Here is a 26,951-nt window from a genome sequence, read left to right on the forward strand (position 1 = left end):
TGCCATGGCAGCGATGAAGTAAAAAGAAGAAGAAAACCCTTATCTGCTCTGTTGGAACATTCAGAACCATATGGAGTGACGGTTCTGAGTTTATAACATATTCATTTTCAAGATCAGAGTTTCACCTCCTATAGTTTTATTAACACTTTGTTTCTCTAGAACATTTCATTTCTTCCCCACCTGCTGAGCAACCTGGAAGACTAGAGGAAGTTCTAAGTCTCACAGTGTATACAGTACACTAGGCTGTGTGTGTGCGTATTTGTTAGTGTGTTGGTGTGTTGGTGTGTGTGTAGTGTGGGTGGATGTGAGACTCGTGTGTGTGTGTGTGTGTGCTGAATCGGAAGTCTATACTCTAATAGTTTGATACAAAGCTGTCTCGGTGAACCGAGATCTAATAGCCGAGTTGTGAATAAGCTGCGTTTAAAACGCCGAGATGTGAAGAGCTCTGGAGAGGTGTTCTGATCGATACTCCAGACTGAAGGAGGCTTCACGGAGATGCTGAGAGAGTCAGTAACAGACCTCTTGACTGCTGGTGTTTAAAATAACTTACCTTCAGTAGGGCAGAAAGTTTGCAGCAGCTCATTTGAAATGCTGTTGTGAAAGTATGAAAGGTGGATGAAGTGTGCATCTGAGACTTTTACTGTACAGTATATCTTAACACAATGATGAAACAATGAAGGGCAGAACAAATCTGGTTTGGAAGAAATAAATAGACATAAGCCATAAATATGTAATCTGAAAAATCCAAGCAAACTGGGATGATTGCATTGCATGACATTATTGTGGAACATCTGCAGAATGAATTAGTTCCTGTATTCACTTACTTTATAGCAGCTGTAATGTTGTTGAGTCAGCTTTGGGTTGATCCAATTGAACTGAAAGAAATTGCAGACTGAGACACACTTCGTTCCTCGTCTCTGCACTCGCTGTGCGTCTGAATGTGTTGATCACAGGTGTGTGCTTATATAAGAGAGAGACGGAGAGAGTGTGACACGCATTCTGATGCTTGTATTATGCCTCGGCTGAGTCAGTAGCACTCTGTGTACCGCTCATCACATCTGTACTCTTCGTGTGTCCTGCACGACAGACAAATAGCAACAAAAAAACTCGCATTACCAGACCAGGAGTGTTTGTCTGTATTTTTGTTTCATAGCCCTTGTGAACTTTCCCCAAGTCAGACGTGAGATTATCTACATCACAACAGTGGACACAGCAAGAACATCATGAGGAGTGTGTAGCAGGTGTTTTTTATCCATCTATCTATCTATCTATCTATCTATCTATCTATCTATCTATCTATCTATCTATCTATCTGTCCGTCCGTCCGTCCCTTTAAACCCTCTATTGTCCCCAAGTTGTTGCCTGCCTTGTCTGCTGTCAAGCATTGCCTCTGCGAATACTAGTACAGTACATTATATACTATATTACAGAATATATACTATATAGAGTATACTAAACAAAATCACTTTATACGCACACCACACTGCTTATCTCTTATGATATAAAATAATATACCTGTCTCTTTGTAACAAAAAGGTCAAATTATTGCATTAAGCACCGAAAAACAAGAAGATTTCCAGGAAATAACTGGTATTGGATTAAGATCTGCTGAAGTCATTATTAAAACCTTCAACTTCATGGAAGAATTGTGGTCAGAAAAAAATAATGAATGGAGATCACTTAAATGATTAATAAAGATGCATGAAAGAAAGACTGAAAATATGAGCATTTGCACACACACACACACACACACACACACACACACACACACACACAGTGTGATGAGAAGTCATGGTGTGCATCTCTCTTGCCCCTGCTTGTGAGTCCAGACTGACCCTACTCCAGAGTGATGGGCGTGTCAGGGTGAGAAGGGAAGGACATGAAGCGATGCTCCCATCATGCATAGTGTCCACTGTACATCATATATGTATGAAAAAAACATTAAATGTAAAAATCTAATTTTTAGCTTATGTGCCATCTGAAAATTTGGTTTACAGGAAAAATTATTCATATTTTTATTTTTATTTGTAAATTTCATATGATTTAATGTTGGTTAAAACGCCTGTGCTTACATTAGTTTAAACGTACAGAAGCTGTAGGACGTAATGATTAACTGATCGATACAGAGATTTCTTTCTTCTTTTTACACGGACGCGCTTGTGATGATAGTTTGAATCGCGGACTGAAGCGCCACCTGGTGAGCAAAATAAGTCACCACACGAAGGCTTTGTACTTCATGTAGTATGTTTTATCCTTGTCCTTATCCTTATGTAGCGTTTTATCCTCGGGTGCACTTTACTGCTCTTCTGTCTTTTACATGAGGACGATATACAGTATCTGACCGAGCTTCGCTAACATATAAACATGTATTAAACTTTATATAAAAGTCTGATGGCTTTTTGGAACTTTAATTAAAGTAACTAGGGCGTCTTTACTTTCAGGCAACTTGTTTATTTGATTTCTTCGCCTTTCTGAAGTTCTCACAGAGACAAGCGTGTTTAAGTTATTAATTAAAACGTTTAAACAGAATAATATAATTAAAACAATTACCATTTCTACAGAGTTAAAAACACCAAAATGATTTTTAAGTATATAAATGAAACCACTAGGCAATAAATAATAATTGTGGTGTGAAAGAGAAAATGTTTTTATTTTGTTAGTTCTTATTGAAAATTAAACCGTAAACTGTGCACGTGAGCCTGACTTTTCCGCGCGAAAACCTTCCTCCAGGTCACATCTCGTCTTTCACACGATTCCCCTCAGAGCCCCTCTTTGTTCTCCTAAACCTTTTGAAAAAGAAAACCCATTGTTCTGTTTCGGACAGAATGTTTCACTTTCTTGTGAATGAACAAAGCTTTTGAGCGCGAGAATCCCTGCACTGTCTCCCGGGGCAACGGAGGAGTCGACTGGGAGTCGGCTCAGGGTCTGATTCCGAATGTCAGGGGGTGAAGGAATCGATTCTGAGAGTCGACTCCACACAAAAGTTCTTTCTGGGCAAGGTTTGATTTCAATCTAATTCATTTCAAAAGTCTGTGACATTTTATTTTTATGGAAAGTCAGATGCTAAACTTTTGTGGAATGTAAATTAATATCTAAATATACTACATAGGAAATAAAGCAAAGTTTTGACTGGAGATTATGTGCATGCAAATTTTTTTATCTGATATTATATAGTCATTCTACAAAAAAGATGGAATTTGGGTAATAAAAATCTCTTGAAATGTATTTCTTCTTTTACACCTAAAACTCCATTAATAGAAGAAGAACTTACTAAAGTTTACCTTTAAAGTACCCAATTTTTTTTTTTTTTTTTTACCTTTAATAACCTTAAATTACCTTCTCTTCCTGGTAACACCAATAACAGTAACACCAATGACAATTTAGAGAAAAATCATAGTTATTTACAAAATGGCTTTCATATGTAAGACCACGTGGTTTTCAACTTTGCCAAAATTAATTAATTATCAGATGTAAGCTGTTTTTATGTCTAATTTTTGAGTTATAATTATATAATGAGTAACACCAATGACAGACTTCAAAGCTTCATATAAAATTGCAAAATAAATGATTTTGCACATAAAAAAGGGGCATAAAAACTAAATAAAATTTGAATTTGATTTAATTAATAGATTTTTATCATTATTGAAAACCATGTGGTCTTACATATGAAAGCCATTGCATATTAGGCTAATTGGCATTCCCAGATTGCCAGTAGTGTGTGAATGAGCATGTGAGTGTGTGTATGTGTGAGTGCCATGTGATAGATTGGCACCCCATCCAGGGTGTACATCCTCATGCCTTAAGTCTCCTGGAATAGGCTCCAGGCTCCCTGCAACCCTGGAGTGAGTGAATCATCATCATCATCATCTCAGATAAAATCCTAAAAGTTGTATACAGGCAAAATATATTAAAAGTTAAAATCGCAAAAACTCTAAGATACCAAACCAGACCTAGTTCTAGCTTATGTGGGCAGTGGTGGCTCAGATAGTTAAGGCTCATAAGAGCTCATAAGAGTGAGGTTGCTGATAAGAAGGTCAGGGGTTCAAACCCCAGCACTGACAAGTTGCCACTTTTGGGCCCTTGAGCAGGGCCCTTATACCGTGCTCCAGGGGCTCTGTGTCCTGCCTGACCCCAGCGTCCTGACTGGGATATGTGAAAAAATCAGTTCACTGTGCTGTATGGTACATGTAACAAAAATGTAATCTAAATAGACCTAGTTAATTTCATTTAATTAAAATAAATCTATTATCAAAATCTAGTAGATTTAAAGTTAGGTGGGTTAAAGGGTACGAAAGAGGCCTCGACTCCACAAGTTGTCTCAGAGAACCGACTCTGTGTGTGAATGAGTCGACTCGGTGTGAACGGACCCGGGGCAGAGGAGCGGGAGCGCGCGGAGAGATTTCCGCGCTGGCATGACGACTGTTGCGTTGGGAGCGCGCCCGGGGGAGGGAGGTGAGTTTACTCACACACACACACACACACACACACACAGAACGGGATGACGAGAAGCATTTTGGACAGGCTCAGCGGGTTCGGGTGCAGATATCCTCCCTGTCCTTAGCGCCGTTCCAGCTCGTGCACTGAGAGATGGACCGCAGAGTGAGCATCAGACGCGCCACATCAGCCGGTTACCGCCTACCGGAGCGCCCCAGCGTCCCCCTGGCCTCGCAGTCCTCGGTGTCTGTGAAGAGAGCTCCGCCGAGGAGCACGAGCGAGCCACAGCCGGACCCCGGGCGGGACCCGGACACCCGGAACCCGGTGCAGCAGGACCGCGTCTGGAGGGAGCTCGCGCGCGCGGAGAGAGAAGGGCTTAAGGAATGGTAACGGAGAGGCTTTATGAGACTACTTTCATTCCAGTCTTTCACTCCTCACCCCCCCCCCCTCTCTCTTTTGAATTGACCTTGTTCTTGTGTGTCAGCACTTTAAGTGACACTCCGTTTCTCTGTCATTCGATACGGAAAGGTTCGCGGTTGACCGCGTGCCCCGTGCACGGTGTGCGTTACACGGTTGCTTGGTCCCGCGTGTGCGCTGGAAGCCGTGGATACGGTACACAAAACACGGGGTTCCTCCTGTCTCTCACTTCAGCAGCACTCTCCTGATGAGCACACCCCTGGCATGGAGCAGTACTGCTGGGTACTCAGGGGTGTAGTCAGGGGTGTACTCAGGGGTGTAGTCAGGGGTGTAGTCAGGGGTGTACTCAGGGTTGTACTCAGAGGTGTACTCAGGAGTTCAATTCAATTCAATTTTATTTGTATAGCACTTTTAACAATAAGGTGTATATATAACTATAAGGTGAATGTATATTAACTGTAGAGTGCAAGCAGAGACTCCGGCAGGACTAACTATGACAGCATAACTAAAAGGGAGAGCCAGAAGGAAACACAAACATGAGGGGGAACTGAGATGTAAAGCAACCAATCACCTCACCATCATCAAACCTGAGTGATCAATGAAGTCAATGAAATGAGGAGTGTACCCAGAGGTGTACTCGTGGGTGTACTCGTGGATGTACTCAGGGATGTTTTAAAATGAATACAAGAATCAATTTAAGCTAACCGTGCGTTGTTTCAGCTGTTATTTGAAGGTCATTAAAATCACATGATTAGTATTTATATCTGCCCCCTTCTTTTTTTAAGGAGGTAAAAGTAATTGGATAATCTCTCTCACTCACTCATCTTCTGTACCGCTTTATCCTGTAACCTGGTCATGGGGGGCCCAGAGCTTATTCCAGGAGATTTAGCGCACAAGGCAGGGTACACTCTGTATGGAGTGCCAGCCCATCTCTGGATACACACATACACACATTACAGGCAATTAGGGATCGCCAGCTAGCCAAATCTGCATGCCTCTGGACTGTGGGAGGAAACCGGAGTTGCTGTAGGAAACCCTACCTTCCCAAGGAGGGAATTGAACTCAGACTCTGGAGGTGCAAGGCAGAACTTTTATGGATGTGGATTAGTACTTTATCCTAGTCTAGATGTAAGTTCCACCCGGGCGGGTCAAACCCAGCTACCCCACTGTAGACGATTTGGCTGCATTTAGCAACCACTACGGTGTACAAGAAAGGTTTTACCTCTACACAATCAGAGCACTGATGAATCATTTTCTGTTCATTAAGTTTAATCAAACATTAAGCACATTAGCTGAATATGTCCCACCATAGTTATTTACAGTAGTTAGGACCTGGGGTAGTTCTGTATTTTTAAACAGTGAATCAGAAACTTGTCTTGTTATAGCTCCAGTGTTAATCTCTAACCGAACGCCTACACTGTACACCAGTGATGTAGAAGTTCAGGTACAAAGTCCATGTTTTCTACCTATTTTTAACTTTTTTCCCTGTTTATTAGTGACTTGTAATAGCTTGTAATTATTGACTTTTTTTTTTTTTGTTCTCAGGGAGAAGAACTGGAGTTTTCTGAAAGACTTCGATCAGCTGGTAAGGACCCGTTCTTTTCCTATTAGCTTAGCTTGCTAATGTTACATCGTTTGTCATGTTACATTTGTAAGATAGCATTTTGAGTGTTGGGAATATATATAAATATAAAAACACACAATACATTAGTGTTATAAAAATATACCCTGTGATGATTAAGTAACTATTGTTGGTCTTTTTCTCATTAACTATCTCTTCACTCTGTCAGGGTCATCCCAGGACGGAGGCGCCGCTCCCCAGCTACGTCTCTGTGTACTCCGACACGCTCCCCAACACAAGCAACCAGACGTTCGGCAGCCGCATTTGCACGGAACTCGGTAAAGAGCTGATGCGAATGGACAAGCTGCTCATGCTAACGACGAGGCACCAAAAGACTAAACCGAGTCCCGACATGCAGCCCTGCTGACGACAGGTCTCGATCCGCACAAGAGGTCTGAGAAAACACAGAGTTAGAAGCTGCTTTATTTATTAACAATACAAAAATAATAATTATGTCAGTTACAAAAAAAAATGATGTGTTATTGAAGATGATGTAATGAATTATCACAGTTCACACTAAATACTGTCCATGGATGCTACAGGTGCACTTAGCATCTCTGAAAGTGCCTGTTTAATGCTACATCGCTTAAGTAAGGACCGTTTACAGCTTCTACAAAAACCAAGTAATAACAGGAACTAGCTTACATTGTTGCATTGTTCTTTAACTTATATCCATTAAATCCTTCATAAAGTGCTGTTGTATAAAAAGACAATGCTTTAAATGCTACTATACTCTTTCCTTTTTTCTAGCAAGAAAACCAAGCATAAAGATATGCAGGTAATAGTCGTCATACTGTATGCTGCCTAATAACATCTGGCCAAAACATATGATTATTTTTAATATTAATATTATAAGATTTAATTTGGTAGTTGTCCACAAAAATCAAAACAGCTAATTACAAAGCTAAGCAATTACAAGCACTGCATACTGTACATGTTAAAATCATGTTTACATTACATTTATAAAGATAAATCGCATGTTTTTGCCAGGTATATTATAATTAGGTCTTGCAGTGTGGCTCCAGTGCCAAGTTTTTTCAAACTCAGCAGCTATGGTGCTATCGTTTTGTTAGTTTCCATCGAGGCTCCTAAACAGTTTTTAGGTGAGTAAGGACTCCACGGTTCCTGGGCTCTGATCCGTTCTGTGTATTACATTCTAGGAGCTGTGACTGATTTTTAAATTATTTTTTTTTACATGACGCAATTACATCAAATCAAAGTATAACCTTTATGTAAAATAGCTTTACGGCGATATATTTCTCACTACAACGAAAGCTAACATGACAGAAAAATAAAGCTAGTTCAGTTATGTCCTGATAAACGCAGCCTTCCACTGAACCAAGTCACAGCAGTCTCAAACCAAACTATGAATTCTGTTCAATTAATGTTAATCTTAATTTTTACATCATAATGATACACACTGTCCCGGCAACATGCTGTCCCGAATCAGATCAATTCAGTGAAAATGATGCAGGTATGAAGAATCACCCATCATAGCATGCAGCGCCATCTACAGTAGGTTGCACCATTTACCAAATTCTCCTTGCACAACATTACTGATGTACCTGTTTTAAAGAAAAGTTTTTTTTACGTTGGTTATTCTGCAAAGGTTGTGTTTCACCCAACAGTACAGCAGACTCCGCCCCTTTAGTAGCTAGGACACCAAAAACATACAAACTCCAGAGCAGAAGCTAAAGTCATCTTTAAAACTAAAATTCCTGCCGTGGAATGCATAACCAAAGGCTTTATAATGATGAGCAGTACTACATGCATATGTCATGTTCATGTGTTTTTGGAATATCACATATAAACATTTGTGTTTTAATTTTAAAGAAAAAGTTCTTACACAAGGTTTGTTGTAATATTGTATTTGTAAAACATACTGTTCAATAGACTGACTCAGCCACATCGACAATGACAATAAGGTTAAATAATCTTATTTGTAATCGCACCTGCTCTTCCTGACTTATCATACTTGGGGTGTTTAAGTCAAACCAGGACTTGTGATAAAATTTTTTGATTGAAAGCGATTGGCATTTACAAAGCACTTCAAGCGCAGTACAGTGACCAGACAGTGATCAGTAAAACATGCAAACGTTTTAAAGAAGGCTGCACGTCCATGAATGATGTACCTTAAAAATTGATGTCAGTAACTTGTAACTCTAACTGTAAACACAATCATTCACCAACACCACTTGTACATTACAGAAACTCAACTGGGAGTTATTGCCACATCTCCATACAGTCCTGATCTCCTTCCAAGCCATTTTCACATGTTTGGGCCATTAAAGGAGTTCCTGGGAGGTCGTCGTTTCAGACATAAAGCATCCTGTCCGATCATGGCTCTGGAGAACTTTCTACCTTGATGGTGTCCAAGCACTAGTGAAAGACTTGGATTAGTGCATTAGTATAGCAGGGCATTATATAAAGAAATAAAGGAAGTTTTTACTCATGTAACTGTTTTCTGTTATTCTGCACAATCAAAACTCCCGCTTTGACTTGAACACCTCTTGTAGCTAACAGGTTGGACCTTGTTTTTTTTTTTTTTCTTGGTTGTTCTGAATGTTGTTGAATGTGTGGGAGTTTATATCAGCGGCATGTCGAAGCTTTGAGAGAGAAACAGAGCGTGGGTGACGGAGGTGGGATCACATGGAGCGTCTGGCATGTTCGTGTCTAATGTCTTCCATTGAAATGGTCCTGATGCCTGCTCTGATTTTGCTTTGACTCATCACCCACTGACTCATGCCTCGACAAAAACAGGTGCACTGAGGATTAATCAGAATATGATAAAACCCACGCTCACATCTGTTTCTTAGTCTGTAATTTAGGACAGACTAAAAAACTGTAGAGCAGGTTCTGTAAAATTTGGATAGAGATTTGTTGTAGTTTTCTTTTAAATCTCAATAAACGATCTGACCAAGAAAAGAAATTGTGCCATTATTTCTTCCTTTGGTAGAGAGTTTGCACCTTGTAAATATAACAGTATATCATTTTGGCATTAGACCATGGTGAGAAAAAAACGGTTCTATTGTTAGTATTTTTGCTGCTAGATACATTCCATATGTAGAGATACTAAATATTTATGGGAAGGCTTACTGACTGGTGGAATACAGGTGGTACCATCCCATAGCAAAATTTTGTGGCTTAGAATGAGCTTTTTCTCGTCTCATGAGACTGAATTGAGCCATCTCATTACAAGCTTTACCTTGTCTTTTTTATTTTTTCCTGAACCCCACTTGGGAGAAACAAAGAGACATAACTGAGACAAAAAAACAAGACATACTTTTGAGAAACATTTGAGGAATCTGAGATGTACATGAGAAACAGAACTGCATTTGAATGAGAAGCAAATGAGCCATATATAAGATCACAATGAGATTAAAATAAGATATAAATGAGTTGCATAAAACAAATTAGAAATATTATAGTTTTATTCAACATATCAAGTCTTTATTTATAGAATATAATTAACCGCTGTCTATAAAGTTACATGTTCTGGTAACTACTGTTAAACACTTAATAGTCTATAATAAAACTTCTGGTTTTCAAAAACTGATCATGCTGTAACATTAACTTACTATTTAAAAAAACATTAATACTGTAACCAGCTGACTGATTTCTACCCTTAAAAAAAAACTTTCAACCTCACAAATGTTAGTTACCTAGATATGCTTATCCACATGCTAAACCACCCTCCGCTAGCATTTAAATTCCTTTTGCAATTTAAGAACAAACGTAAGCTGTGTAAATTTCAGCTAAGTATACCACAGGGTTGTTGTTTTTTGTTTTTACCACAGACTCTGTGGCTTTAACTTACATTTTGACTCCTTGTCAATAATAAAAGTGAAACCCACCTTCACCATCCGCTTTGCCTTCTTGGTCTTTTCTTCATTTTTATCTGCTGCAGGCAAAGTAGGTGATGCGCTAAAGGTCTGGATGAATTATGGATAAAGTTTTTTTTGTTTGTTTTTTTTTACTTGCCTTGACCCCGAGGCCTGGCGATGCGCTGCACATTTCTCTAACACATTGGCCCCTTAAACATTTGCAGGCTTAGAGCATGTGTGGGAGAAATTGTGTGAAATGATGTCTTTATTAGAATCTATATGAACTGTAGGCTTAATTAAGGTGGCTTCAAAAATACTTTTAGTCATAAATGTATAATCAAAAATAGGTTTGGTCTTAAATGATAAGTGTTTACAGAAATCACCATTCTCATTGCTTTACTTCTCAATAAAAACACATTCAGTATATATTGTATTTTAGTTCTTTATTGGAAATTACATTTGTACAAAATGTAAAGTAAGTTTGGCATTTGCCAGTTTAATTATAATAAATTAATTAAGGTGTAATAGACATTTGTAAAAGGTTAGCCATATTGATTAACTAGGGACACCTGGGTGTACTGTATAATAAAATAACTGGTGGATGGATTTTTTTTTAATAAAGAAGCTAGATTTCGAAATAAAACATTTATCTATTACAAAGCAATTTGTAATCGACTTTAGTTGTTACCAACCAACATATCTAAATATCTTTATTTCAGACATCCAACCTACTAACCCTCCCTCCATCCACCCCTATGTAAAGAGAAAGATAAAGTATTAAAAAAAAGTACTAAACGCTCTTTAGTGTAGATGGCACTGATTGTCAGAGAATCCTAGCCCTTAAACCAAAAAGCATTTTTAGCCATTCTTTGCATTATGTTTTAATAAATATACTGTATATGAGTCAGGATTGTGCAATATAAAGGTGACATTTTTTCAGCAGAATATATTCTTCATTATAAATAACTAAATTTTATTTCATTTTAACTAACTATACACACGTGACTAAGCAAACATTTTAAGAAGGATCATATTAGAAAACCCAAATGCACAGTTTAAGATTACTGTGTACTTTATGTTTGGGAAACTCTGCTTTGGGGGAAGAAAAAATATGTGAGTCGCACACAAGACAAATATGATCTATCTCTGTTATTTAAAAGTAATGATCCACATTTGAGACATCTTTGAAAAGATGTAGAAATTGCATTCAAGTCTTAAAGATGTCTCATTTCTGTCTAGGAGACAAAGAAGAGATTTACATGAGATCTCATCTTGGAGTTTCTTTGCTATGGGATTACACTGGGTTGGTAAGAAACCTAACATTGGCTTTTCAACCAAAATATTTTGGTTGGAAATTACCCTTTAACGTAACTAACAATAGCAAATAGTGAATTTTGGAATAAAATTATTTGAAATATTGGGTAAATCTGGGATATTTTGATAATTATATGCTTACATTTAAAATGTAAAAATGTTCATGCTGTCGCTCATGGAAAACATTGATAGTTAAACTAGTTAGCATATTTCTTCGCTAACCATTAAAGCAGCTTCACTGCTGAGTTAATTGGAAGCTCTTTTTAAATCTAACATTTTTCTTGGTTTAACATGTGAAAAGAATTCAGAATTGGCTTATAAAAACAGGCCCGAAAGCGTTCATGAGTAACAGCATGCTCTGTCCAGCAGAGGGCGCTTTGGTTAAAGGCGCGCATGGTGAAGTGCTTTAGGTGAGAAGAGTCGTACAATTTCCAACACAATATGTGAATAATAATAATAATAATAATAATAGGAACCATTTTAACTAATCTTAATAGTAAATAAGATCACAGTGTTTGCTGATTTGTTTAAATTTGCTGTGAAATAATTTTGTCTAAGGCTTTCATTTAGTTTTGGCAGGTAGCTAAATAAATGTTTTATGTGTCAAAAATTCTGTGTCTTATGACTGCAGTTTCTTTAACAATTTTAGGACTGAAATAACCATGAACAATTTCGCACCCAATTCTTCATCAGTGAACAGCTGCTCACCTTAGTAATGTGGACTCATGGGTATCACCCAAATGAGGATGGGTTTAGTCTGGTTACTCTCAATTTTTACACACACACACACACACACACACACACACACACACACACACACACACACACACACACACACACACACACACAAACACACACACAGTATTTTTTTAATCCTAAGGGACATTGTAAGAAAATTTTGGACAACTTTTTAAATAATAATAAATTATATATTTTTTATATGTATCTGGAATTTTTATTTCTGTACAGCTGTCAATATGAAAAAAAAAAACAGTGAAGAGCACTATTATATGCATTTATTTAAATGTATTGTGTTTATTTTTTATTCATCTAAGATATATAAGAGTAATATTCCTACATATTTAATTACAATGATATATTCTATACCAAAATACCACTATTATATTTATTCTTAACTATTTATGAATGATTTGTGTAAATTTAACTTTAATAAAATAGGGCCACTTAATTATAACATCACTGCACTAATTATTACATTAGTATTAGGCATAATCGTGGACTTTTTAGAAAAATACCTAAAAAGTTAGTTAGTAACCTTCATGTGTTAATTGATAATTAAGTATATAAAACTCAGACATTGAGCTTAAGATTTTTTAAATTCTTAGTAGACACTAACTTTTTATTAATATACTGCTACTTATTCCTGCTTATTACTTACTTGTTAGATTATTATAATTTTTTTGCAACTGCTAAAAAATGGAATTAACATAAATCATTTTTTATTACCTACTATTTGTTTATGTAGCCTATATCATATTTATTATCCCATTAATTATTACATAAGCTGTTTATCCTCATCAGCATTTGTTTAGGCATAAAACGTCAACTCTGGGTTATTTTCCCTCTTAAACTGAGGCTCATGGGTAAAGGAACGCTGTCGTCGTGTTTGATGACGTCAGAGGAAAATAGCTAGGAGGGAACTGCTGGAATACCGAGCGAGCGTGCAGCGTTCAAGCGTGCCTTCACATTTCCAACTTCCGCATTAGACAATTTTTAACTTTTCATTTACCGCATAACGTGCAGTAGAAATGTTGAGAGCAGAAATAACTAAAAGTGAACTCTGGCAGTGTGTATGTGTGTTAAGTGTACACTCGGAATGTGGGGTTTGTCATAAACAATGAGGAATAAATAGCGTAAAGAGGCAGCAAAGGACAGTGAGAGATTTCTCATAAAACATGCTTTATTAATGAATTATTGTATTAACAAGCACTTTTTAAATATACAGAGTCAGTCAAAAAAGTATACTATATAGTAGATGTATATTATAGTAATATATTATTAATAATATTTTCATTATATTATAATGTATAGCAATAAATAGCATTTAATTTAGGATTCAAATATTAAGTCTTTCTTTTCCTGAAGTGTGTATAAATTTTTGTCTGTAAATGTAGGAAAAAAGGGATTTTAAGTTAGAAGACCACTCATGGATATTGTCTGTACACTCGGGGAAATAAAGTATAAGACCTGGGATTTTTTTTAGTTCATGTTTCAGGGTTCAACATAAAAATGTGATTTTTAATTTTTTTTTATAGTTATTAAGGTAATGTTAATGCAAATTTAATTGTTGTATTCATTTAAGATGGATTGGATGTAGAAAGCGTGCGGCACAGACGTTACGAGTCTGGCGTCACTGCCTCTGAGCACGAGCTGCTAACCGGTATTTACGGTAACTCCGCTCTGAGCAGTTGAACGCTGCACGGTCGCGGCAGCCAAGAAGCGAGGGGCACAAAAGGCGTGCTGGGAAATGCACAAACGTGATGAATTAATCAGCGACTCGGTTTTCCGACCCGTGCATTTCGTTTGGATCGCGCCGACTCCAGCTCGCGCTCCGGGGCTGAATGGAGAGACTCGGCGGAGAGACGCGACGCGGCGGCGGCGGAGAAGCGCGTGAGCAGTGAGAGGCGTGCGGAGACGACTTAACGCTTAGAGAGAGAGAGAGAGGGGAGAAGAGAAGAGAAGAGAGAGGGAAGAAACAGGGAAGAGGGGAGGGATAGAAAACGCCCTTCTCAACACCCCTCTTGTGCGAAAGGGAAAATACATAAATAAATAAATCATAATAAATAATAAATACTAAAAGCCCAGGACCAGGGGATCTGAGCATGGCGCGCGCGGAGGACTGAGTTTTTGGGGTCCTGCCCGACTTTTCAAACTTAATTGGAGGAGCATTTCCGGTTGGATTAACCCACAGTTGTTTTTCCCTGGCGGTGAGGAGGGAGATCCTAAAAAACCCTACAGGCCAAAGAGGAGCTCCACTTATTTTCTCTGGTTTTAATGTAGTGTCCTCTCTCGCGCAGGGATCTGACCCTCACCCCCACCGAGCACTGTCTGATCTAAGGATATGATCTGATCTCATCTGATCCAAGGATGTCTTTGGGAGCCGAAAGCAGGATGGAGAAGCGGCAGAGGAAACTGGAGGCCATGATCAGAGACCCGCGCTCTGCCATCAACCTGGAAAGTTTACTGGTGAGTTTCTCATCAATGTTTCATGCACCGCCAAGGCGCCGCGGTTTCTTTCTTTTCTTTTCTTTCCTTTTTTTATTTTTTTATTTTGTTGCCTGGTTTCAATGTTTCCGGTTTACGATGAAAGAAACAGCCCTGCAACATTGTAACTTCAAAGCAAAAGGACGCACACGCTGTATTTTTGCAACATTGTAACTTCAGACGCACACCCAGTGTTCCTGTGCATTTCTGTGTGTGTGTGTTTACCCAGTGCGAGCTCGCGCTCCTTGGGTCTTGCCATTTTGGACACACTGTTCTGTCTTCATCTTCCTCCTCGCGCACCAAATATAGTCATACCGTTGGCCAAACTTTCTCACGTGCTTCCTGCATGCTGTTCCTGCAGCCTGTCGCGTTGTTGTTTGTTTGTTTGTTGTTGTTTTGGTAGTGATGATGGATGGTGCGCTGTTTATTTTTCCGCGTGCAGGTAAACTTTCTAGGAGGTGATCACATGTCAGTAACAGCGCAGACACGCAGTGTGTTCACGCACGGAAGTGTGTGTGTTCTGTTTATGATGCACAGATCTCCAAAACATGCCAGGGCTCGTGCTGATGTCTGGACCTGTCAGGAAGTGGTGCTGACTCAGTTTCCCGGCAGCCCAAAGGAAAACATGATCTTGATCCTGCTTCTATATCAATAGCTTAGATCTGTGTGTGTGTGTGTGTGTGTGCATGCTTTTCCCTATGACATTCATGAGAAATGCAACAGTCTGTATCCTGTGCGCCCACGCATGATCACTGGGAAATCCAACAGCATGCAGTACATTTCTCAGTCGGATCGGTCAGATCTATCTGGTTCGTGATTGATTTCAAGTTTCAGGAACAAATCACCCTATCCCCCTCTACCCCAAAAAAAGAAAACCTCTTCTCCAAAAAATTTTACTGTTTTTACTGCAATTTTACTGCTACAAATCATTTAGATGTTCATGTTAAGATTTAACGTATGTTGTGTGATTATTAGTTTGTGTCTTAATCAGTCCAGATAAAGCAAACGGCTTGATTGGTCACTAAAGGCCTGCAGGGTAGCCTTGGAGACCCGGGTGTCTGCGAGGATGTGGCGTTAGACACCTCAGGGCGAGGAGACACTCAGACCTGACTCGTCTTTTCTAAAACCGCCATGACACTACTACTGGTGTAAAGTTTCAGCCAGGGGAATGATGGAAACATTGGAATCGGGTGTAGCTCAGGTCTCATCTGTGCCAAAATGTTGGAAATCGTGCATCAAGGCTCACTGATTTGCTGTTTGATGCTGTAAGTCTTCTGTGGTGTATTGCACTGGTGTCCAAACGCTCAAATACAATTCACAAAACTGAACACAATTCAGTTTTATAGCAAAAGAAAAAGTAATAACGCTCTGCTTTTTTCCTCCCTTTTTTTTTTAAGTGAATCATTCCCTTCCATTGACGTTCACTTAAACATTTATGGGACTGCTTCTCTAAATCCTGTGAAAGTTTTGTCCTTTTCCATTCAGAGTGCAGACGACGCCCCGAGGCCGAGACACCACGCAGTCTCCTCACCTAAACAGAAACTGCACGAGATCACACCGATGAGTGTAAATATTTGAGACGACGCCAGCTGCTGCTCCGTGTCATTCATGCGTACGCTCTGAGACAAAAAGCTGCTTTAAAGGTTCATTGCGCAATAGCTGGAGTTTACTGCGATACGTAGATACAGGGTTCTGCACTGAACCTTTAATGGTTTCTCTTAATGAGAACTCAGTGAAGGCATTCATACTGTAGATAAAATAACATTGGGCTCCTTTTGTTTTGTCAATGTTGTATGTGCAGTGTTGTAAGGTTAGGGGCAATTAATCCTAGCTAGTCACTTACTAGCATGTTCTGGGGGTTGAGAGAAAACCAGAGAACCCCAGAAAGAAACTTAACAACCCGAGCTCAGGAAACATATTCATAAAAATCTTAACAAATGATTCTTTTTCTCCTTCTGCTGTGCTTTAATTACCCTCTACGCTCTGATTGGTTCTCAAAGATTAAACGTTTTTTTTTACTTAATTAAAAGAGTGCTGTTGGTTTTGTATTGATGTTTGCCTCACTGAAGAGTGCTCTGAGACGCTTAAAGGACTTTCGGGGGCATTAGTATCGATGTGCTGCACAACCCACTTTGTGTTCCGCACTCAAACACCACCGACGTGTTATTTCTCATCGTAAGTGCAGTTATGATGATATGAACGAGGTATAATTTCTCCCCTAGTTTGTGTGTGTGTGTGTGTCCAGTGTTTCCCAGATTTTCTTCTCTAATTATACCTGACTCAGCGTATCAGCTTATTAACACACTCTTCACAAGGCAAAAGTGGTGTGTTGGTGAGGTTAAACTGTGTGTGTGTGTGTGTGTGTGTGGTAAGTCATTTATTCCTGTAATGCAGGGATGTATCTCAGATATAACAGAAGTAACCTCTGTGTGTTTCCTGTTCTTACACACTTCATTTAGTTCGACACTCTTTTCACACACCTGCTATGAGCATCAAAGTCCAGAGGTTGAGTGTTAATGTAATATATAGTGTGTACTAAAGGTGTGTTGGTGTGTGTTCTATCTGTATCCTCTAAACTTTTCGGATACTAAGGATCTGGTTTCGTGTATATCTGTGTGTGTGTGTGTGTGTGTGTGTGTGTGTGTGTGTGTAAATGAAGGGGATGCTGAAAACTCTACACATTTTTGTATTTTATTCCTAAACTGGCTCACAGAACGGAGACTTGGTTGCCATGGCAATGTTGACATCAGACCGTATGCTGCACTCACTGTGCATTTAACTTATTATGCATTAACACACATTATGAGGTTAAAGTGTACGTGTGTGTGTTAGAGTACAAATAGGGAAGACCAAAGGTTGCTCCAGAAATGCAATTGAGAAGCACCGCTCTAACACACTTAGCACTAGAGCTGTAAATCAGTTTGGTTCTGTGGCACTAAAGTCTGATTTGTCTCAAGCTGCATTATTTCTTACGGATTTCAAAGTGGTAAAAATTACTAAACGTATCTAAACAAAAAAAAACAAAAAAACACTGAAATTCTGTGTAGCTTTTGTTCTTCATTGTTTAAATGTCCTGTGTCATACAAAGTAATCAGCATCTTTTTTTTATACTTATAAATATCTGTTTCATACTCCAGTCCAGCAGGTGGCACCACTGCTCCAACCGCCCAAACGTTTAAAATGAAGAAGTAGCAATACTCTTGCACAGTAAAAAAAAAAGTGATTTGTATTTTCTGCAAAAGCTGTGATATATTTTGATAATAAGATATAATTGACTTAATATAAGACTTGCCAATTTTACATTTAACATTTGTGTATGTGATATGAACGAATATCCAGGAAGCTCCGCCCCTTCCCCCACTATGTCGTATTAATGAAGGCGATTAATGGAGAATGTTGAGAGGAAACAAAAATCAGTGTGTGTTTAATGTCAAGCGTTGACAAGCTCGCTATATTTTTAGGGATGTTATTAAAAATAAAAAATGTTGAACCCAGAGTAAAATTTGACCAAAAAAAAAAAAAAAACAGTAAAAGTCTGGGATGGATTTGGAACAATGTTGACTGATAACAGGACGTTGTGTGACTCAGGTGCCTTCATCAGCAGCGGAAGTCCAACTCAACACAGTGCTAACTACCCATCAGGGTTGAATCGTGTGTGTGTGTGTGTGTGAGTGTAAAAGAGCAGTCCTGAGACACACTGGTGTGTTTACACCGCACACATTGACTCGTTCTTCAGTGGCCTTGCTGCTCAACGTCAAAACCAGAGCCACACGGTCAAGCCAAGCGTCCTGATAATAACTCAGAGACGAGTGTCGAGACACGAGCCAGAAGATTCATCTACTCACAGCCGGGGAATGCAGCAATGAAAATATCTTTTAATGAAGCTCTCTTTCCTGAAGTGTATTCTCCAGTGACTCGGTCACGTGTTCAGGACAAATCAGCGCACACACGCACGCACACACACACATACACGCATACAAGCAACGCTCAAATGTCACAATGGCTTTCTGGGAAAGAAAAAAAGAGTAGATAATAGCGATGGAAATTATCAGGGACCACTTGATACGATCTCACGGTACCCAGGTGCCCATTCGATGTGTGCCGGGATTCTGTTTCACGATTTAACATATCCCGAAAAACATCCGTATTACTTTTTGATATATACTGTATATTTTGAAGATTTAGTTACAATTCTAAACAAACTTGGCGAATGATCTTCCCCGACCACACATGATGTTGTGCCGCCTGCCAATGTGTCAACAGTTTAGAGTGCTACCTGTAGGATTACAGAGCAGCGGTAACATTTTACCACCTTAAATGCAAACCTGTATAATCATAATGTCTAACTGAATCAATTGTGTAAGTATCCTAAATCTAAACAATAGTCCAAGTGTGTTTAACAGCCAAAGGAGATAACTTTGTTTCTCTAGCTAGCAAAATATATGTAGCTGCTGTGCTTTGCTGCGAGAGCTAAAGGTTCCGATTGTGTTTTTATTTAACATAAGAGGAAAGTGGTTTGCACATGTTCATTAAATGGTGACGTTCATTAAACGTCTTATATTAAAGATCTCAGTGTGTGTATGTTTCTTGTTGTTGGTGTGTGTGAAATTGATGTGACTGCAATTTCGAGTCTTCAGTAGAATGAAGAAGGATGGTTGAGTTTTGTTCCTTGAAGAGAAAAGTGGAAGGTGGACGTAGAGAAACGAGCTAAGAGGCAGTGTGTGGGAGTGAACAGATCTCACGCTCGGACTGTGTGCCATTTATAGCCTTTGTCTCTTTCTGGTTTATCTCCATGAAGTAGATAGCTCTGTGTGTGTGTGTGTGTGTGTGTGTGTGTGTGTGTGTAGGTAGCTATTGACATAACGTCCTGTTTTATGTTTAATAGCTTTAATCCCGTTGATCAGTTGTTCAGTCAGTTGTGTGCCAGTAGCTAAACAACACTCCAGAATAGTAGGATCAGTTTATGAACAACAGAGTGAATCGTAGCTTGATGGGAGCTTTAGATGATGTTGATTTTCACACCACCAGAAGGGGGCGATGTCCTGCAAAGCACGCTTTATTTTCGAATAACTGTTACATCTTTCTAATTAGCACCCAAGCTGCATGAGCTAGCGGGGTATTTAGCTTGATTTGCTGATGGAAACTGGTAGCGAAACTCGTACTGGTACTACTAACAGTTCTGAGAACGCTGATGCAAAAATGGCATCATGGTATAAATGCCACTGAAAATATGTGAAGACACGAATCAAACAGGGCTAACTGGTAAAAGAATACCAATCAGACAGCTGACTGTGGTAAACGCTAATGAAAAAAAAAGGTGTTGCTCAAACGGAGCTAGCTGACTGGTACAAAAGCACGCTAATCAGATGGAGCTAGCTGACTGGTAAAAAAAGACACTAATCAGACGGAGCTAGCTGACTGGTACAAAAGGACGCTAATCAGACGGAGCTAGCTGACTGGTACAAAAGGGCGCTAATCAGACGGAGCTAGCTGACAGGTACAAAGGGGCGCTAATCAGGCGGAGCTAGCTGACAGGTACAAAGGGGCGCTAATCAGGCGGAGCTAGCTGACAGGTACAAAGGGGCGCTAATCAGGCGGAGCTAGCTGACAGGTACAAAGGGGCGCTAATCAGGCGGAGCTAGCTGACAGGTAGAAAGGGGCGCTAATCAGGCGGAGCTAGCTGACAGGTAGAAAGGGGCGCTAATCAGACGGAGCTAGCTGACAGGTACAAAGGGGCGCTAATCAGACGGAGCTAGCTGACTGGTACAAAAGGGCGCTAATCAGACGGAACTAGCTGACTGGTACAAAAGGGCGCTAATCAGACGGAGCTAGCTGACAGGTACAAAGGGGCGCTAATCAGGCGGAGCTAGCTGACAGGTACAAAGGGGCGCTAATCAGGCGGAGCTAGCTGACAGGTACAAAGGGGCGCTAATCAGGCGGAGCTAGCTGACAGGTAGAAAGGGGCGCTAATCAGGCGGAGCTAGCTGACAGGTAGAAAGGGGCGCTAATCAGACGGAGCTAGCTGACAGGTACAAAGGGGCGCTAATCAGACGGAGCTAGCTGACTGGTACAAAAGGGCGCTAATCAGACGGAACTAGCTGACTGGTACAAAAGGGCGCTAATCAGACGGAGCTAGCTGACTGGTACAAAAGGGCGCTAATCAGACGGAGCTAGCTGACTGGTACAAAAGGGCGCTAATCAGACGGAGCTAGCTGACTGGTACAAAAGGGCGCTAATCAGACGGAGCTAGCTGACTGGTACAAAAGGGCGCTAATCAGACGGAGCTAGCTGACTGGTACAAAAGGGCGCTAATCAGACGGAGCTAGCTGACTGGTACAAAAGGGCGCTAATCAGACGGAGCTAGCTGACTGGTACAAAAGGGCGCTAATCAGACGGAGCTAGCTGACTGGTACAAAAGGGCGCTAATCAGACGGAGCTAGCTGACTGGTACAAAAGGGCGCTAATCAGACGGAGATAGCTGACTGGTACAAAAGGACGCTAATCAGATGGAGCTTTCCAAAATAGTGCCAGGTCGGCCGCCGTCACGACGTTTTCAGTAACCTAAAACCGGTTAAACATTTCACTGCATATTGTTCTGTGTCTGACAAATAAAATTAGAATTCAGAATTTGGAGCTAACTGTGGTGAAAGGCGCTAACCAGGCAGCGCTAGCTGTGGTGAAAGGCGCTAACAAGGCAGGGCTAGCTGTGGTGAAAGGCGCTAACCAGGCAGCGCTAGCTGTGATGAAAGGCGCTAACCAGGCAGCGCTAGCTGTGGTGAAAGGCGCTAACCAGGCAGAGCTAGCTGTGGTGAAAGGCGCTAACCAGTTTGCTATTCTTCAGAGGAATTTGCCATATTACAATTTTTTTATTGTTTATTTAAATATTTACTGAAAATAGCTATATAATTTCATTTTAATCTCTTTCTCTCTCTCTCTCTCTCTTATACACACACACACACACACACACACACACACAATTGGCAGCATTACTGTTGCCTCATTTATTTAGTCATTAACCCGAGCTGATTATTCATTTATCCAGTATAATCTGCTTGTTTGGCCGCAGCGCTAGTTGCTTTATAAACACACCTCTCGTGCGTGTTCACAAGTCCAGTGTGCCATTGTTTTGTAAAAGTTAGGTGCTTCATCACAAGACCCTTTATAAACATGTATGCATGGCACTCAATGTTAACATTCTTCTGTTTTAAAGTTATGAATTCTTATACCTACAGTAATGCACCTCTCATGTTAGCTAGCAATGCTAGCCTTTGTTGTGACCATCTAGTTGTGGTGTTAATAATATTTCGACACTAGCGGTTAGCCAGCAGGCTGTAAATGATGATGCACAAATGAGGAATTTAGCGGAGGATGAGGTGAGCTTTACATCCGATGGCACTGCAGGAGGATTAACTCGAACCCTCGACCCGATAAAAGCTTCGGGCCGAAGGTCAGTTACAGCACAGCGTCAATGGTTAGACAGGAGGAGAAGAGTGAGCGCTGTGTGCTGTATGTCATGTAGAGATGCGTTTCCACCAGTATCATGAAACTTCATCCGCTTGATGCATCCAAAAAATATTCTGTTGTGATATTTAAAGAGAACTTAATAGCAGAAAAGCTTATAACTGCAGTTTCGTTATATCCTGTCGTATACAGCATCAGTTTAAAATGTAAATAAAGCTTGAAAGGAAGCAGTAGATTGTTGGAGTGTTGGACGGCTAGTTTGTTTTGCTAATTAAAATTGTGAATAAAGCTAATATGAAGCTAAGCACATAGGTACGAAAACAAACAATTGATGTTCATGTTAACTTTTGTGCTCAACTAGTCGGCTTTACATGCTGTATATACTGTAGCTACTGCTGTGTCTTATCTGATTAAAAAAAACAGGACAGTCCACAATCACAAGAGAAGCTGGCGGCTAGTTTGAAAACACAGACACTTTGCGATATGCACAACACTCGTTTGTGAAACGTATATATTGTGTTGTTGATGCACCATAGTAGGGATCTGTTATCTTCATGTCATGTAGCTCGGACCTGAGTATGGGTTGGTAGACCTCACCGATCCTGGTGGTTTCCCAGAGTGCGTCTGCTCGAGGCAGCGTGCAGTTGGGAGGACGGCGCTAACACTCAGGAGGTGTTGCTGCTGCTGCGCTCAGAGATAATCTCCCTGCAGTCTGGAATGTCGATGACTCCTTATCTCTCTCTCCGCTCCCTTGTGGCTTTTCTGCTCCAACCAGAGAGAGTTGACCTGACACGCAGCTCCAGACCAGCTCATACACGCTGTAGCCCGTGTAGTCGGTTTGAACGATGAGGCAATTGCTGTGCGAGGTGGGCTCCATCAACAAAAGCAGTTCAACTCGAATGCAGAAAGTGAATCCTGCATATCCTGTGGTAGACGTGAGCTGCTACACTTAGACAGAGCTATGTTTGGATACGGATTGTGCAATTTGGCAAAAGAATATCATATTGCGATACCTAAGAGATGTAATGCCATTTTTCTTCTTCTTTGCCGATTTGGAACATTTCCTTTCATGTTACGGATGGGTGTGATGACCATGATATTTAAATAAACTGACCGCCAAATACACTGCCTGGTCAAAAAAATAATAAGTGCGGTCAAACACATTATTAAATCTGGAAGGACTGTGCTGATGAATGGAGATCACTTAAAGGTTTAGTAAAGATGCTCGGCAAAAAACTGACAGTAGAAACCGTGGTTATGTTTAATAGCGAAAGTAAGAGTATTTCTCACACACACACACACACATTGTGATAAGAACTCACAGGATTGGGACTAAACAGCTGTGTCTCCATAAGAAAACCACTTGCTACTGAGACTCATCAGGAAAAACATTCCAGTTTGCTAGAGAGCACAAAGACTGGACTTGTCATGGTCATGTGACCTGATGAGTCCAGACTGACCCTACTCCAGTGTGATGGGCGTGTCAGGGTAAGAAGGGAAGGACATGAAGCGATGCTCCCATCATGCATAGTGTCCACTGTACAAGCCTCTGGAGACAGTGTTATGATCTGGGGTTGATCAGTTACTCAGGTCGAGACTCAGTAAAGTTATGGGGCAATAAAATGAAGTCAGCTGACCACCTGAATGTACTGAACCACCAGAGGATGACATCTATGGAGGTTTAATTCCCTGATGACACGTCCATATTCCGGGACTCGGAGTGTGAGAGGGTGCTTTTGGGAGCAACGAGGAATCATTTACGCACATGAACTGGACACCATGTTGTGAAGTGTAATAAAAGCTAAAGGTGGTCAATGAAATCCTGGAGGGTGCAACTTTGTTTGTTTGTTTGTTTTGGCCAGATGGTATATTAATGATGTATGTATGAAAAACAATAATAACATAAAATAAAAAGTGTAAGTATAACACAAGCATTATTTATATATACACAGAGTCAGCCAAAAAATAAATGATGTATATTGTATTAAATTATATATAATATATAAACTTTAAGTGTGTGTGTGTGTGTAGATCAGTAGCTGTAGTAGTTCATATTTATTCATGAAAGTGAGGAAATTTAAATAAAGTGTATTCATATATAAACCTGTAAGTCATTTCTGGAATGACTGTTACTATTTTATCTGTTAAAATGTTAATAAAAATATACATAAATATTTGTATCTATTGTCATTTCAACAGCACTGTGTGTGTGTGTGTGTGTGTGTCTATGATGTTGATGGTGATGTAGGGAGGACGGTGTGTGTGTGTGGAGAGTAACAGCTTGTTGTGATGATGAGGATGATGATCTAAGGAGGACTGGTGTATGTGTGTGTGTGTGTGTGTGTGTGTGTTTGACGTGGGAGAGTGTGTCAGATCTTGAGCGGGATGACAGACGTGTGTGTGTGCGTGTTGTTGTTTCCTGTAATGGAGGAGTTAAGGTGGATATAGAGAGAAGAGCTATGAAGCAGTGTGTGGGAATGAACAGATCTTTTCTTCACATTCATGCTGGATAAAACACACACACTTTATCTCCCTCGTCACTGCATTCCCTTCCACATAAAGGGGAATTTTTAGGGGAAATTTTCGGGAATAATCTGCTGAGTTAAAGCTCAATAAGCAGGAGATTCCCTTCGCTTCCACGTCCACCTCATGTTAATGCAGCGGGAGGTCTTGGCCGCTAGGCGAGCGCTGTGGAAGTGCACCAGTACATCATAACGCTGATGTGAACTGGACCTGGGTGGTTACATCAAGGGGGCTCTGAATTATGGCACGCTGTTCTGAGATTGCAGAGATGGCAAACCTAAATGTCATGAGACCTCTGATGCATTATTAAATTGTTAGTGTTATGTGATAATTTTTGTCATATCGCACACCCCTTCTGAAAGATTTATGTTTATTTTATTCACTTTTCTTAAAAGAAACAAACAAATGTAGCTTTATTTATTCAGACTTGCAAGATTTCGCATTCATCATCACGCAGCGTGACATCATGTGTTCTTTGGGCCACGCCTCCTCCCCGACATTGTTTGCATAATGCTAAACCTCATGCTATAACCTTGTGTTATTTATTAGCCACACTGGCTTTGTAGCTCTAGTGGAAAAACCAAAAAAATCCAATTACGTGCTTAACGATATTAAATGAATTGAGATAAATGTCAGGGAAATTTGCTAATTATATAATAAGCTTGAGGGTAATTTTGGTGTGTAATCGTCTTCGGCTCGTGGTGAGGCCTCTCTCTTGGTGTCTTGTGTCGAACGAGCTGAGTAAGCGTTTCTCAGTGAACCGTGACGGCTCCATCGAGCTCGGAGGAGGAAAAGTGCTGAGCTGCGTGTGCGAGACTTTACGGCCTGAGCTGTAGATCACTCTGGGAATAAAAGAGTGTCTTACTGTGCAGTTTCTCTCTCTGTATGCGTGTGTGTCGTTGGGGGGGGCACAGACAGGATTTATGTGTAGTCTCTTTAACTGTTGGTGTAATATTGACCTTTATAAAGCAGGTACACCTCAGGGGTGGGGAGTGGGCTCGCTAAGGATCCGTAAACCGGGGGTTGTAAACATTAGGATCGATCTTAGAGACTTCAGATCAGAAATTCAGTCTTTAGAAGAATCGCTCGAGGAAACTCAACAGTACATATAGCAGAATATGACATGAATACAATAACATAAAAGTAATAAAAAACTGTTATTGAATGCAATCAGATACTAATTATAACTTTAAAAACTTTTTAAATGTCCATAAAAGGTTTAGATATTAATAAAAGCTATTTCAGTCCTTGTGCTTGTACGTGTGTTCGTAGCTTAGTTATAATTGATCAGTTTTCTGCACTATTATTGCTGGTGTAATGTATTTCACAGGGTTAGCTTCTTGTAGAAGGTGTATTAGCTTCAAAATCTGTGTGCGCGCGTGTGTTTGTGTGTTGCAGTAAGAGTAAATTAGCGTAATTGAAGTCTTCACACTAATTAAATTAGTCCTGATGGTGTAAAGCTGCAGGACCTCGGGCTCATTAATGATGAATGACGTCTCGAGGATCAGCATTCGTGTGTCGAGCGTTGCATCCAACAGACGCAGTGTGTGCACAGGGGTATACCTAATGACACACACACACACACACACACATGCACTGATGATGATTTATAATAGCAGTTAGTATTAGTTAGTCTTTTGTTTGTTTCTTGCAGTGCTCCTTACCCTTCTCACTCGTCCCTCCTGATTCGCTCATCACTGCTTCATGCATCGTCGGTTTGAGTACGTTTGCTAATTAGCTTCTGATTTTAACGGCTGCTCATGGTTTCGTATGTTTTCTAGAGATGATTAGTGCACTCACAATTAAAGAACCGTCACTGTTTTCTACACACTGTTGTGCTGGCAGTTTGTTAGCGAGCCGGAATGTCGTGCTGTGTGTTGTAGAGACGTTGATCCGATTTGATTTTCTGCATCCTCTACCTTTTACACTTCCACTTTTTAAATGACTTTGAGGTAGAACTGACCATCACCTCTGTTGCCCTTCATGTTTTTGCATTGCAGTAATTTCTGTTTAAATAACGGCCTTTAACATCTAGTGAAGATGTGTGTCTCGGCACAGTGGTGTAGAGACACCATCGCCAACTAGAGGTTTGGAGGTGTAATCACAGAGCGACACAGACTCACAAACACAAG

At 40.2% G+C, this 26,951-nt stretch overlaps 2 protein-coding genes across 6 annotated transcripts in view; both read left to right on the top strand.

The window, feature by feature from the left end:
- Positions 1 to 4,370: 4,370 nt before the first annotated feature.
- Positions 4,371 to 9,390, top strand: c8h2orf50 (chromosome 8 C2orf50 homolog). Of its 3 annotated transcripts, none has more exons than XM_053501477.1 (4): positions 4,371 to 4,452; positions 4,562 to 4,820; positions 6,397 to 6,436; positions 6,642 to 9,390. In XM_053501477.1, the coding sequence occupies exons 2-4, from the start codon at positions 4,588 to 4,590 to the stop codon at positions 6,837 to 6,839; spliced, it is 471 nt and encodes a 156-aa protein (XP_053357452.1). In that variant the 5' UTR covers positions 4,371 to 4,452; positions 4,562 to 4,587; the 3' UTR covers positions 6,840 to 9,390. The 3 variants fall into 3 exon arrangements, with proteins under 3 accessions (XP_053357452.1, XP_053357453.1, XP_053357451.1); XM_053501478.1 differs by lacking the exon at positions 4,371 to 4,452 and having other exon boundaries at positions 4,485 to 4,820; positions 6,642 to 6,864; positions 7,223 to 9,390; XM_053501476.1 differs by lacking the exon at positions 4,371 to 4,452 and having other exon boundaries at positions 4,485 to 4,820.
- Positions 9,391 to 14,044: 4,654 nt separating this feature from the next.
- rock2a (rho-associated, coiled-coil containing protein kinase 2a) overlaps positions 14,045 to 26,951 on the top strand; it is a 39,909-nt gene continuing 27,002 nt past the window's right edge. For all 3 annotated transcript variants that reach the window (XM_053501624.1, XM_053501623.1, XM_053501625.1), the window contains exon 1: positions 14,045 to 14,817. In XM_053501624.1, coding sequence (XP_053357599.1) covers positions 14,719 to 14,817 — 99 coding nt within the window. In that variant the 5' untranslated portion in view covers positions 14,045 to 14,718. The remainder of the gene's footprint in view (positions 14,818 to 26,951) is intronic.

This window comes from Clarias gariepinus, chromosome 8 (genome assembly GCF_024256425.1).
Source record: "Clarias gariepinus isolate MV-2021 ecotype Netherlands chromosome 8, CGAR_prim_01v2, whole genome shotgun sequence".
NCBI lineage: Eukaryota > Metazoa > Chordata > Actinopteri > Siluriformes > Clariidae > Clarias > Clarias gariepinus.